Source organism: Oratosquilla oratoria, chromosome 44 (assembly GCF_046742065.1).
Source record: "Oratosquilla oratoria isolate Oo_2021 chromosome 44, ASM4674206v1, whole genome shotgun sequence".
In the NCBI taxonomy this organism is placed as follows: Eukaryota; Metazoa; Arthropoda; class Malacostraca; order Stomatopoda; family Squillidae; genus Oratosquilla; species Oratosquilla oratoria.
In genome coordinates, this window is record NC_134820.1 from 6,007,349 (window position 1) to 6,022,348 (window position 15,000).

General features: G+C 38.2%; 1 protein-coding gene across 1 annotated transcript in view; it reads left to right on the plus strand.

The window, feature by feature from the left end:
- The window catches only part of LOC143022262 (uncharacterized protein CG3556), a 407,255-nt gene that overhangs the window by 371,146 nt on the left and 21,109 nt on the right, over positions 1 to 15,000 (plus strand). The window contains exons 6-7 of the mRNA XM_076180402.1: positions 5,546 to 5,649; positions 14,579 to 14,725. Coding sequence (XP_076036517.1) covers positions 5,546 to 5,649; positions 14,579 to 14,725 — 251 coding nt within the window. The remainder of the gene's footprint in view (positions 1 to 5,545; positions 5,650 to 14,578; positions 14,726 to 15,000) is intronic.

Here is a 15,000-nt window from a genome sequence, read left to right on the forward strand (position 1 = left end):
AAAGCGTGTACCTATAACTGTGTCAGAGAGTATATCCACTTGTATATCCGTATGCATATAAAAATACAAATGACTTATCTATATATTTATTTGAATTGCTAAAGCGAACGATAATGATTAAATTATTTCTTGTCTCGAGTTTCCGAAACAGGAAACAGGAACGGTCTTCATGGTTCCCAGTAAATGTTTGTGAAGAAACATTCGATTTTCATCTGTGCTGTGTTATTATGACTTACTACGTCTCTATCTGGTAGAAGGATAGGAAAGGAGAGTCAAATATAATAAAAAAGAGGTCTTAACCCCATTCCGGAGACCAGGTACCGGCCCCTCGTGACCGCAACCCCGGGTAGTGTTTGTGAATTGAATGCCACATTCAGGTTCCTATCATTAGATCCAGCGCTTTAATATACGACCGAATATCAATATAACTATCGAATTTAGGACGATGCGTTTATGTATTAAAACGCCATGATTATGATTAAAGCATAACGCTCGAAATAAATTATTACATTACTCACGTGCCGTCAAATACCATACCGGATCATCAATCTCCATAGGAAGTAATTATCATATATGCATACAAATAGGCCGTTAGCCCCATCGATATCGGGTTAATCTATTACCTTCATGATTAAACTTGACTTATTCACTGAGGATTTGCTAACATTAGATTGGTTACCCGAGATTGTGTCATTATAAAGTTTCATTCATTTTCGGTCCCACCTTCTTTCCGGATGTGGAAAATTAGTTCTTTAAGGGTTACGTCTAAATATTTCATAGTTTTCAAACTATTTTCCTTATGTCGACCCCCTTCAAACTATCAAACCGATTTTTTGCCCTCATATTTGATAAGTCAACTTATTTCCATAGCAAAAAATTAAATTAAATCCGTCCTGATTTGGCTATATCGTCTACATTTTTACAATGAAATGAAGTCCCCCCCCAAAAAAATGACTTATTGGTAACCAGGACATCTGTTCTGAAACTTCAAAAAACTACCATTACAAACCTTTGTACTCTTAGGAAACTGTTCTCACTCCCAGTTTTTCGTAAAATCCAAAGATAATCACTTATCACAAATAAAGATTTTCTTTTGGTTTTGGCCACTACAAGACTCTTTAGCCATCAAGGGGAGAGTGAAACTCAACGTCATTCACAGCAACACCGACAGCTTTTCTTCATGATGTTACATGACAATATTTGACAATGTTTGAATGTTATCATTAACACAAACAGCCTTTATTGAGGATAGCAATAAAAATACTTTCATCAATATACCAGCAATGCTGAAAGTTTTGTTCAGAATGTTTATTACAGAATGTTCAACGAAGTTATCAGAAATTCCAATAGCCTTCGTTCACAACGATTTTGACAGGATTTCAACAATACTACCGGCAATCTTTTTATCAGAATATTTGACCATTTTCAACAATGTTATCACCATTATTGACTGGCACTGTTCAGGATGTTTATGGTAATTTTGGCAATATTTTCGACGATGTCCTCTAAGACAAGACCCCATCATGACCTAATTTAGCCCAATTGTGTCTGTTAGCTGATATACAATAACCTTATTTTAGCCAGAACAGAATTTGCCCATAGTATCGCTGTCTTAGGAGAATAATCGAGAACTTTCAAACATTTTCAATCCTGTGCCATTTGACTGAATAGAACAGTTTAATCTTTGTGTAATCAAATCCAAAAAAGTGTGCACATTTTTTCAGTCCGAATCAGCTTGATAAAATTATTTGAAATTCGTCAGACCAAATTATGTTGTTGATGAAGTCATCAGATTGAAAGATTTTATCAAAATCACCTTATATAACACTTTCCGTTCCTATACTTTTGGGCCCACTTTTGAATTAATTATCCTGACTCGATCAGAGCAACGTTCATAAAGTTCATCACCAGATTTAAGATTTTCTTAACCTCCAAATGACCCTTTGTTAAAGGGTGGGGGAAATGTTACCACGGAAATTAGAAAAAAAAATAGGCTGATATAGGCTAAACCTTTTGCTATGCAGGGGTGTCACGGAAATGAACAGACTATCCTGGACACAGCCAAAATAAAAAATAGAATAGTTCATCTGGTAAGGGCCTTTTTAAGTTGCAAGGTAACCTAAATGAGAGGGGAGAGCGTTATTTCTGCCTACGTTGATCCTACCCTCCCCTTGCCAATAGACATGGCTTATGTGGCTAAGGGGAAACAAGCCGGAAATTCTTTGAAAGTCAGATTAGGCACAAAGTGACGTAGGGAAGGGAGATAGGAGGAGAAGGGGAAAGGGAGGAGAAAGGAGGAAGTGAGGAGAGAGGCGAGACAGCAAGACCTTGAGGGTATCAGCGTGATTCGATGTTCGTAGCGGGAACTGTCCTCACCGGTTTCAAATGAGGTTCGTGATTAACTTTCCGACTTCAAAGGATGCCCTTGCGCTGGGCTTTACCGGCGCGACCGTACAATATGAGGTGGGCTAGATGTCACATACATTATATACATATATATACATATATATATATATATATATATATCTAGATATATTTGGATGATGGAGAACATAAAACACAGGGGAAGGCTCGGAACCCTGTGTTTATGTTCTCCATCATCCAAATAATTTGTCTAAAATACTTATCAACATATATATATATATATATATATATATATATATATATATATATATGTATGTATGTATATATGAGACTTACTGACCCACTGTCGGAGAATGAGATAAGATGGACAGAAAATCTGTATATTTCGACCACTATCTGTTGTCCTCTTCAGCAGAATGATACATAGTGTGGAGTGTGAGAATATATACATAGCTAAGAAGGGTACATTTTGGGACAGGGAAAAGGGGGAACTCAGGTTATATGTCCTTGATGAAGTCGGGGCGAAGGTTGACTGGTGGTGAGTTTAAGTTCGGCTGCTTTAGAGGTGGACTTCTTAGCATCCATCCAAGTTATGCAGTTTGGGGAACATTGACCTTTGGAAGTGTTAAAATTAGGTATATGTTTAGTCAGGGAGGATTTGATCATTTGTCTTCGAAAGCTGCAGTGGGATTTGTAAACGATGGCAGCATTATCCCAGTCCATGCGATGATCCTCCTTGCTAGTATGTATAAACACTGCGGAATTCTCTTGACCATATTTGATGGAGTTCTTATGTTCCTTAATTCTTGTAGTCAACTCTCTTCAATTTATATCTCTCTTGATATATATATATATATATATATATATATATATATATATATATATATATATATATATATATATAGACATACAGTATATATATATATATATATATATATATATATATATATCTATATATATATGTATATATATATATATATATATATATATATATATGTATATATATATATATGTACAAATTATGTTTTCTCCTGAGGGATCTTTACAAACAAAAGACTACAAAGTAGGATCATGCCGACAGGAGACCTTTTGGTCCATGGCTAGGTCGGATACGGTAAAAATTATAATGAAAAAAAAAGTATGATAATATAAATAACAGTAATAAAAATAATGATAATTTTATTAGCTTCTATACCTCATTGACACCCGGACGACCCCCAACTGAATAAAATCTTCTGACGTCAACCAGATATTTTATATATATATATATATATATATATATATATATATATATATATATATATATATATATATTGTACATTGTGACAAGTTGATGAAGCATAGAACGAAACCGGTCAGGAATAAACTCAGGAACTCGGAACTAGACCCGTGACTTCTTTTTCCACCTTCATATATATATATATATATATATATATATATATATATATATATATATATATATATATATATATATATATATGCAAAGTAGACCACTTGGAAAAAGAAACTAACGAAGCAGAGCGCTTTCGTATATTACATCTTCAGTGCAACAAGTACATAGTGATAGGAATACATAGACATTATATACATGATACAAAGGGGACTAGGACAGTTTTGAATAAGCATACCGACCAATTACCCCCTAGAGAGCGGAAGGTCATTGTCAATTATCTTACGATGGTCGGGCGACATTAGGTCACAGTCGCCAAGGGGAGCTGAAGGTCATTGCCAATTATCTTACGATGGTCGGGTGACATCAGGTCACAGTCGCCAAAGAGAGCGAAAGGTCATTGTCAATTATCTTACGATGGTCACAGTCGCCAAGGGTCACTGTTTCTACTACTTATATAGGGCGACATTAAGTCAATTTGTTGGATTACATTTTACATGATATTATCTTACTAATTTCTTGACAAATGAAATTATCAAGTTTGTACAAGCCTTTATGTAGGTTGGTATTTTGATTACTAGTGGTATGAATCAAACTGCACTCTATTAAATTTCTTGCTATTATGTTGTTGGTATAATAGATTGCCTGGGCATTACCCCAATCAACTGGATGATTATTTAATTCAATATGCTTGAATATACCACTAGAATTATTGCCATCCCTGACATTTTTCTTATGTTGTTCAATTCTAATGTTTAAGGGTTTGGCAGTTTGACCTATGTAAAATTGATTACACATTTTGCAAGGAATTTTATAAATGCATCCTTTTTTGATTTCAATACTATTGTTGATAAGTTTATGTTTTACTGTACTATCATGTAAAGGTAGTTTTTAAACATGATAGTACAGTAAAACATAAACTTATCAACAATAGTATTGAAATCAAAAAAGGATGCATTTATAAAATTCCTTGCAAAATGTGTAATCAATTTTACATAGGTCAAACTGCCAAACCCTTAAACATTAGAATTGAACAACATAAGAAAAATGTCAGGGATGGCAATAATTCTAGTGGTATATTCAAGCATATTGAATTAAATAATCATCCAGTTGATTGGGGTAATGCCCAGGCAATCTATTATACCAACAACATAATAGCAAGAAATTTAATAGAGTGCAGTTTGATTCATACCACTAGTAATCAAAATACCAACCTACATAAAGGCTTGTACAAACTTGATAATTTCATTTGTCAAGAAATTAGTAAGATAATATCATGTAAAATGTAATCCAACAAATTGACTTAATGTCGCCCTATATAAGTAGTAGAAACAGTGACCCTTGGCGACTGTGACCATCGTAAGATAATTGACAATGACCTTTCGCTCTCTTTGGCGACTGTGACCTGATGTCACCCGACCATCGTAAGATAATTGGCAATGACCTTCAGCTCCCCTTGGCGACTGTGACCTAATGTCGCCCGACCATCGTAAGATAATTGACAATGACCTTCCGCTCTCTAGGGGGTAATTGGTCGGTATGCTTATTCAAAACTGTCCTAGTCCCCTTTGTATCATGTATATAATGTCTATGTATTCCTATCACTATGTACTTGTTGCACTGAAGATGTAATATACGAAAGCGCTCTGCTTCGTTAGTTTCTTTTTCCAAGTGGTCTACTTTGCATAAGTGAACACACGTACCCGTGTTCTTATTAGCATATATATATATATATAAAACCTTGCCGAAGGGGTTGAACTGTTAATTTCACAAAAACATTTTTGTTTTCAGACACCGAGAGCTTCCCATGACGATTGGACATTTGGCCATCAGTGTCATGGCCCTGGTCACGCTCTGTAAGGACCCCCGAGCCTTCTACGGGAAGGACCTCATCGGTAAGTGACGTCATTATGTTAATTACGTCATGAATGTAATTGGTAGTGACGTCATGTCGGTATTTGTAATTTTCCTGGTACAAGATTGATTTTAGTTTTCTTTAGTGTAGACTTTAGATATATTTTCTTTAGGAAATATAATTGGTGCTTTAAAATAAATGGAACAGGGAAAAAATTGATAATATAATCATTTTCTTTAGCGTTGAGACAGGAAAAGCAACGAATTAACATAGTCACCCCCAAGCGTTCCTCGTTTTCTTTTATCAGATAACGTGAGTCGAAACTTGATCCCAGCTGTAATAGACAAATATTGACACGCGTGTTAACATTCTTTACGATTTTTGTTCTGATAAAAGACAAATGATCTTATGCAGCTGATGGAGTGGACTCTGTCCTGAAGGACGTCTCGAGGGATCGAGACCCCTTGAGACCGTCCCCACATTTGCCGAAGGAAAGTAGATAAAGTATGCCAACGTATTGTAGGTATTAGCGTGTCCTTGCGTGATAGTTCAAAATTGACATCACGTAAGAGCTGACAGTTGTCTTTTTTCATTATCATGATTATCCAGTACTCACAACGCCATTCCATTGGTGGAGGGCCTACGAATAACTGTAGTAGTTAACCTTGTAGAGACAAGAAGTTCATCTAAACTAGATAAATTTGTGTCGAGTTCATCAAGACAAAATCCCTGGAAATGACGATTTCTTTCCCATAAGTAGTGAAGAAGGTTCTTCGTCGGAATGCTTGAACCGAAAGAGGTCCGTAACCTTCCACGTTCCTCCACCTTCATCCACCTTCCTCCACCTTCATCCACCTTCATCCACCTTCATCCACCTTCATCCACGTTCCTCCACCTTCATCCACGTTTCTCAACGTTCCTCCACGTTCCTCCACGTTCTTCCGCGTTCCTCTATCTTCCTCCACCTTCCTCCACCTTTCTCCACCTTCCTCCACGTTCCTCCACGTTCCTCCACGTTCCTCAACGTTCCTCCACATTCCTCCACGTTCTTCCACGTTCCTCCACGTTCTTCCACGTTCCTCCTCATTTTTCCACGTTCGCGAAAAATGTTTGGCATCAACCAGAACATTATCATTAAACCTTTTAATGATGCTTGGGATAATATTTTCAAATTAATTGAGTTATTTTCCTCCATGCAACTGACAATCTTGTTCAGCTTTAAGGAACCTTTGGGCAATGGAAGACTAGAATTATTTTTTATGAAAATATGTGCTCTCTATTGAGAAGAACATAAGAACATAACATAAGAACATAAGAACGAAGGAGACTGCAAGAGACCATAAGGCCTACACAAGGCAGCTCCGTATCCATCACCACCTGTCATCCCCATCCATAAAGTTGTCTAACTGTTTCTTAAAGCAACTGATAGTTTCAGCGCTCACTACATGGTTACTAAGTCTATTCCATTCGTTGACCACCCTATTAGAAAACCAATTTTTGCCTATTTCCTTCTTAAATCTATATTTGTCCAGTTTAAACCCATTACTGCGAGTCCTGCCCTGTTGTTTTAATATGATGACCTTGTTTGCATTACCCTTGTTAAAGCCTTTGATCCACTTGAACAACTGACATATTTAAAGATTTTCTTTTGGCCAAAAATACACTGCTATGCTCAAACTCAGAGTAACCTCTGAGCATATAAAATGTGTCCAAGATGGCCGCATGAGCAGTGGAAAGTGAAGAAAAAATGCAAAATTCCACAATTTACTTGGAGGAAAAGTAAAGTTTAATGCGAGTTGTTTTCTAACACATTCTCTCGCTCGCGGACAAATTCCACCGATTCCACAACTTGCACCTGAGGGAAAATGAAATTTAAAGTAAAGGACAACAGCCACGGACAGCCATCCATCCCCCCCTCCCCCCCCCTTCCTCCCATCGGAGGTCACACCGCTCCTCGATAATCAACAAAACGTCACATTCGTTGACCTGCCATTGACCTGATACCAACCTTGCACCGGTATATGAAACTGGGGTTTCCTTGAGAAGGGAAGTACTTCTTCCCTTCCCTTTCCTCTCTTCCTTCCCTTTCACTCTCGCCTTCCCTATTTCACCTTCCCCTTTCCCCTTCCACTGTTCCCTTTCCCTTTTCCTTTCTCTTTTTCTTCTTCATATTTTACCCTTCCTCTTTTTGCATTCCCCTTTTCCCCTTCCCTTTCCCCTTTTCCCCTTCCTTTTCCCCTTCCCCTTTCCTCCTTCCTATTTCCCCTTCCCATTTTCCCTTCCCCTTTTCCATTTCCCCTTTTCCCCTTCCCCTTTTTTCCTTCCCCTTTTCCCCTTCCCCTTTTCCCCTTCCCCTTTTCCCCTTCCCTTTTTCCTTTCCCCTCTACCCCCCACCCTCCCTCTTATCTTGGCACCTCCTGGATGACGGGTCATCTCTGCATCTTGTCCACTGCCCTGGGCCAGAAAAACATCCCACTCTCTGAGGCTTGGCATCTCCGCTAGAAAGACGTAATTTTTGTGTTTTCTTCTGGGTCGAGACCAGGATTTCCCCTTTTAGATGAATAGAAAATCTAGTCTTTACATGCTGTACATCAAATCACGTGAATATTGCCAAATGGTTAAACCTGTGTTAATTGACCCGTTTACTGCGTTTGACGTTTTCTATGATTACACAAACTGCAAACACCTGATGGAAACGCTGTTTCCAATCAAAGTGTAAACCAAACCGCAAAAAAATATATATGTTACATTCTTGTATTGGAATTTTATCAAGGCACATTGAACCTTACTCTGAGATTTCTCTAAGGTAAGTAGAATTATTTGGCGTTAACCATAAAAAAATGACATTACTCTCCAGGCTCGTAACACAAATTATTCAAGAGTTCTAATTCTATGAATGCAGAAAGTTGGACAAAATAGAATAAAAAAACGGTGTTGACCAGGACAAAACTTTTACGCTAACTTAATTTGCTACAGTGGTCCGTTGACGTATTTTACGAATTCTATTGTGATATGACTAATTTAAAAAAATCTACTTATTTACTTCTTCATTTGTTTATTATTTATCATTTTATTTTATATTCATTTATTCGTTTATTTATTTGTTTGTTTATTCAATTGTTTGTTTATCTATTTATTATTTATTTATTAATTTATATATCTATTTATCTGCTTACTTTTATTCATTTGTTTATTTATCTATTGATTCACAAATTTACTATTATTTTTATTTTATTTTTATTCGTTTATTTATCTATCTATTCATCTATGTATTTATCTATTTATCTATTTACTTATTTACCTACACCCATTTCATCTTTTTTTAAATGAAACATCATCGTGAGAAAGAATTCAAAGGTTCCAAGGTTGCCACAATAGTCTTAAGGATTTCATTTCGACCCCTAGAGAAATGAAGAAAACTAACCTAAGTTATTGCCTTCATTTACAATATCGTTAACTCAATATCTGCAGTAAAACACACGAGCCTCATTTTCTCTGGTGCTCGATCTCTTTACCCATGTCGACGCTTGAAGTGGCCTCTTCTCTGTCGTCACTGTTCGAGTCAGAACTTGTCAGCTGTTTTCATCAGCCGCCATCGTCGCGTCGAATCCTCATTAAACTTAACGTCCTGAATATGTTGCGAATTCTTGAACTGAGGTCGCGCGCCAAAGTTGGATACTTGTCGTCTCTCAAAGTTGCGAGTTCGCGAGTCGACTTCTTCGCGAACTCAAACATGGGAAATGAGGAACGACAACGGGTTCTTCCTCTGCACAGCTTAAGGAGTTGTTATCACACTGGGCTATTTTACCTCCAACACCCTACCTCCAATTTCCATTTGAATAACTAGACTATGACGTCGCTTAAAGAAATCTAAACTTCTCTAAGAACATTTCAGTAGTATGTCTTACATACGTATAGGTTTGCAGTCTTAATTCATCATTCAAATTTGCTATATATTACAGAAAGATAAATTGATATCTGGAGATTTGAAAAATACGATATTGTAACCGAAGTCATTTTTACTCAAACGAACTCTGAACTGTCGACGTTGGCGAAGCCCGTGGAAGCCCAGTGTGATAACCATTTTACGTTCGATCATCCGCCAAAATGTCTGTGATTAACTATTCCTTCAAATTAACCGGTGAAACCGGTAACTTTACGAATACTCGGTAGTACATTATGAACTTTTATTCATGTTGATAACAATTTTCTCATGTAATATCGCGACATCCAGCGTGAATATCACAGTTAGCAAAAATAATGTTAGCAAAATCTGTTACGAGTTTTTCTTGAGTTTTTGTACACTTTTAAGTTGCTCTCAGATACACAGCAGAATTACGTTGTAACTGATAGAAATCTTCGTAGATATTGCAAGGGATTTCACAATCAATCAACCTAATTTCTTATTACGGGAAATTATATTATTTCTTGGATAAAGTTGATCTTGAAGAAAAAATTATCATAGACATCTCCATCTAAATAAGATATTCAGTCCCTGTTTTCTTTTGTTTTCTTTTGTTTTTTCATCTAATGCCGCTCTTTTTTTTTTTTTTTTTTTTTTTTTTGAGTCAACACTTGATGTCGCGATTGCACTACCAACCTCGATGTCAGTGTTCCTTAACGGCCAATTCCCCGGTCATTGCGGAGGTCGTAAGGAAATTGAAATACACCCGAAATACCATAAAGACCATTGGCCATTATGGAAGACCTCCCTTTACGTTCTCCCATCGTGGTCGTCAGGGAAATGACGACACCAACTCCGGGGAAGGTTCCCCAAGATTTCCGAGAATTTCCGACGCATTTCCTCCATTTTCATGGAGCCTCGATGACCACTTCGAGAGCCATCACCAAGTCAGTTGGCATGAGTTATGAGTTGCTGTTTGCGAGAAAGAATTAAACAGCATTTTCTCCAAATAATTTTTTTTTTAATTGACGCATTTTCATAGGACGGCACAAACAAGAACGCACACGTATTTCACGTGGCACAGTGGCTAGAGTTCTCGCCTGCCACTACGGCGGTCCGGGATCGAATCCCGCCCAATTATCGTGGTCGGGGAGTTAGGGGTGTGTGTATGTGTAAGGTCACAGTATTATCCAAAGATCAGTCATACGAGCTCTGAGTTCTCATCCGGGAGGTTAATAACTCTGAATCACGAGTCCAACACGTGATCCAAGACCATGGTGAATCACACAGTAAGCAGTCACGATCTAATTATTTCAATACCAAGGACCAGTTGATATTCTACTGACGTTCCATCCCATTACCTCCTGTTGTATGTCACTAGCACATAAAACACCACAATGGAAACAATTACCATCACAAACTCATGAAATATCTGAATGAAATCGTCTAGTGAGAAGTTGAATGCTTTAGAAAAGATAACACTGGGGAACACTCATTTTGTTGCATTTAAAAAAAGACTTTTCTATAGTCAACTTGAGTGTGCTGATTTCAAATCTGAAGTCGGGTTTTGTCTGCAAGCTACAGATTTTATGCAATTTGACATTTTTATTTATTTTTCAAATTTTCGTTATTATAGGAAATTGCAATATCAGCCACAATTCTTTTGTTCACTTGAATCTTAAAACAGTATGAAAGCCATTTCTGTACATTTATTAAGGCAAAAGAAACAGAACATTAACAGAACATCTATCCCAAAGTTAGATTAGCATCCTTCAGAACATCACCACAGCTGATGGAAGCTTATCAATTTCTTTGTGTATTTTTTTCAGGCAGGAATTTGCGTTTGTAACTTTTGCGTTTGTACATTTCATCTGGGCAATTTCGTTTAATGCTCCAGCAGTAGTCAGCCATCATACTTTTGTCCCAGCGCCCTTGGTAGCGTTCTTCCATGATCTTTAGGTCTTGGTGGAATCGTTCTCCTTGTTCGTCACTCACAGCCCCCAGGTTGTCAGGAAACTGATCAAGGTGGCTGTTCAAAAAATGAAGCTTGATGCTCATGTTGCACCCGAGATCACGAAAAGCGAGGAGCATTCTGTTCACAAGTTCACTGTAGTTCTCCGCCTTATTGTTTCCAAGGAAGTTCTGAACGACTGCCACAAAGGATAACCATGCTGCCCTTTCTAAAGCGGTCATCTTAGCAACAAACTGATCATCACGAATTAGGGTTCGAATCTGTGGGCCATCAAACACGCCTGCTTTGATCTTCTCAAATGATAACCCTGGTAAAGCTGTGATGATGTGTTGGAAACATTCACCTTCGGTTTCCAGTGCCTTGACAAATTGTTTCATCAAACCTAATTTGATGTGAAGAGGAGGAAAGATGATCTTATCTCTGTTTACAATTGGGTCTTGTATGATATTTGGCATGCCTGCTTCAAGGGTGTCACGAATAGGCCAGTCCTTCTGGACCCAATGTCTGTCTCGTGCTCGGCTGTCCCACATACAGAGGAAACATGAAAACTTGGTGAAACCTTTCTGTTGTCCAAGAAGAAAGTTGACCATCTTTAAGTCTACACAAATTATCCAATTGTGCTCATGATACTTTAATAAGTCCATGACCATTCTCATATCATCATAGTCTTCCCGTAAATGCACTGAGTGACCGACAGGTACTGCTCCATAAACATTGCCATTATGTAAAAGAACACACTTTAGACTGCGTTTTGAACTGTCTAAAAAGAGTCCATTCAGCAGGACTATAGTAAGGTACACCCAGTTCTTTGAGAAGCCCTGGGATGTCATGGCAGTAAGACTGTCTGTCTTTTGAAAAGAAGGTCACAAAAAGCTGGTCACTCTTTCTGAAATATGATACTTTAACAGAGTGATCAACAAGATTTCTGCCTTGTAATCTTGATGCCAAAAGCTCTGCTGCTTTCTTTGAAAGACCAAAATCCCGCACTAAATCATTCAGTTCAGCCTGGGGAAGAGGCTTAGGGACGGGGAAAGGTTCAGTGTCTGAAGAACAGTCCTCCGATTGTGAACACTTTTCTGACAATTCACTGTCACAACTGTCTTGCTGGCTTGTATCATGTCCAATGTCTTTATCGTCCAATGAAGGCAAGCCTTTGAAAACTGGAACAGGTACTTCTTCAGAGTGCGGAACAGGCCGAATAGCTGAGGGAATGTTCGGATACGTAATCTTATGTCGGTTTTTCTTCCCAACATCCGTTGTGTTTACCATGCAGAAATAACAGTCAGTTACATGGTTGGTGGGTTCGCGCCAAATCATTGGAACTCCAAAAGAACCTTTGCGTTTTCCTTTGGTCCAGTCTCGAAGCATTTCCTCACAATTGTGGCACACAACATGAGGAGCCCATTGCTTGTCTTGATCACCAAGATGAACTTCAAAATATGCCTTGTAGGCACGCTTGACGAACGAGGATATGTTACGTCTCTGACGATTGAGTGTGTAGCATCCACATATGTAGCAGAAGGCATCAGGCTTGTTTCTGCAATGATGTCTCATTCTGGAAGCCATGTTTGAACTGAAACAAAAGAAGAATGATCAAAATATTAGAAGCTATCTATATATATGGACGTTAAAATGCTTATACATGGTTTACGCAAGTTCACATATGTACAATTTCATTAACCTCAAATTGCATACAAACTAGAGCTTGTAGAGAAAAACTAATTTCAGATTTGAAATCAGCGCCTAAAAATCCGTTAAAATATCCAATGCAACTCAAAGTTACTGAAAAAGTGTTCCCCTGTGTAATCGTTGTTATCTACGGGTCGACCTTGTGAATTGCGTCACGACTTGAAATATTTTATTCTGGTCTATGTAAGACGATTTTATTCGGCTCTGGGGAGGGTGGGGAGGTGGAGAACACCCTTTTTGTGTTCGTGGGTTAACCACACCTAAATCCACATGGTCCTCAGAATTCCCCATAATTCTTCCTCTCCCAATCCACACTATGTAATCTTTATTTTTCAGTCTGACAACATGCAATTTTTACTTTTGCCAACATTAAGCCATTTTCTACAGCTGGCGATTCTTTTACTTCGAGCTGGATGAAGTCGTCTAATATAAGTCAGAGGATAATTCTAGAATGTTCCAAATTTGGCAAAATATAGGTAAACAAAACTAGATAGACCATCCTGCGTTTTTCAAAACTGGGGTAATTACCCTAAAAGAGGTCAAATCAATGTTTTGTCTGATGTGGCATTTTTCTGTAGCAATTATATTTTTTATCCATCATGTATACAAAATCTAGTGTAAATATTTTTGTATCACATTTTCTCTAACAGTAACTGTAGCACAGAAGAAAAATATTTCCAAGCTCACGTTTTGTTTTGGCACAGTAACCACTGTCTGAAGCGGCCCATATACGATCAATTATATTGCGCAATTTCATTGTCAACACTCTGAATTGACAATTAAATTGACCGTGTATGGGCCATATATCGCCCATACACGGTCAATTTAATTGTCAATTCGGAGTATTGACAATGAAATTGCGCAATATAATTGATTGGCCGCTTGAGAACTATGCCTTTGTTGGCTGTGCAACATTTTGCTCGTTGGGGTTTTTTCAAGTTTCAAGCATCAATGAACAAAACGCTGTACAATCGATGAAGGCCTCCTTGTCAACTCGTGTTTGCTCTGGCAAAACTATCAATAGTTTCCGTTTCCAAACACTCACTGTTTATATAATGAAGAGGAAGTTTTTTTTACATTGGGATAATTTGAACCTGTAGATCTGGGTAAAATCATGAAAACCAATATTCTAACCGTTAGTTGTCTAAACTTCTACTACCTCTAAGTTGAATGAAATCGTCTGTTGTTAGCGAGAACAAATCCAGGAATGTGCCATCTCCAGGTCATTGTCCCGCAAATGGCTTAAGTATCTCCTCGTCCCAGTTGTGTATTTTAGATATGTTGTTCTTACTGTCGCCAACCTTTTGGTAGCAAGAAACCGACCTCGGAGACTAAACCTACATCGAATGATTTCTTCAACTTAGTTACATGCTACGTCTTCCTCGTCTCTTTCTCCCTCTTCAGCCATGATGGAGCACCAAGACGCAGCCGTTGACTTCGAGGTCTCCTTCGCCCAACTCGCCGTCTGCACCGCCGGCCGCCACGTTCGGAAATCCCACGTCCGGAGACTTCTGGACATAACCACAGACCAGTCCAAGATCCATTCTGTCGGTAAGTTTTTTGAGACGTTCGAAAATCCCACGTCCGGTGACTTCTGGACATAACCACAGACCAATCCAAGATCCATTCTGTCGGTAAGTTTTTTGAGACGTTCAAAAATCCCACGTCGGGAGACTTCTGGACTAACCACAGACCAGTCCAAGATCCATTCTGTCGGTAAGTTTTTTGAGACGTTCGAAAATCCCACGTCGGGGGACTTCTGGACGTAACCACAGACCAGTCCAAGATCCATTCTGTCGGTAAGTTTTTTGAGACGTTCAAAAATC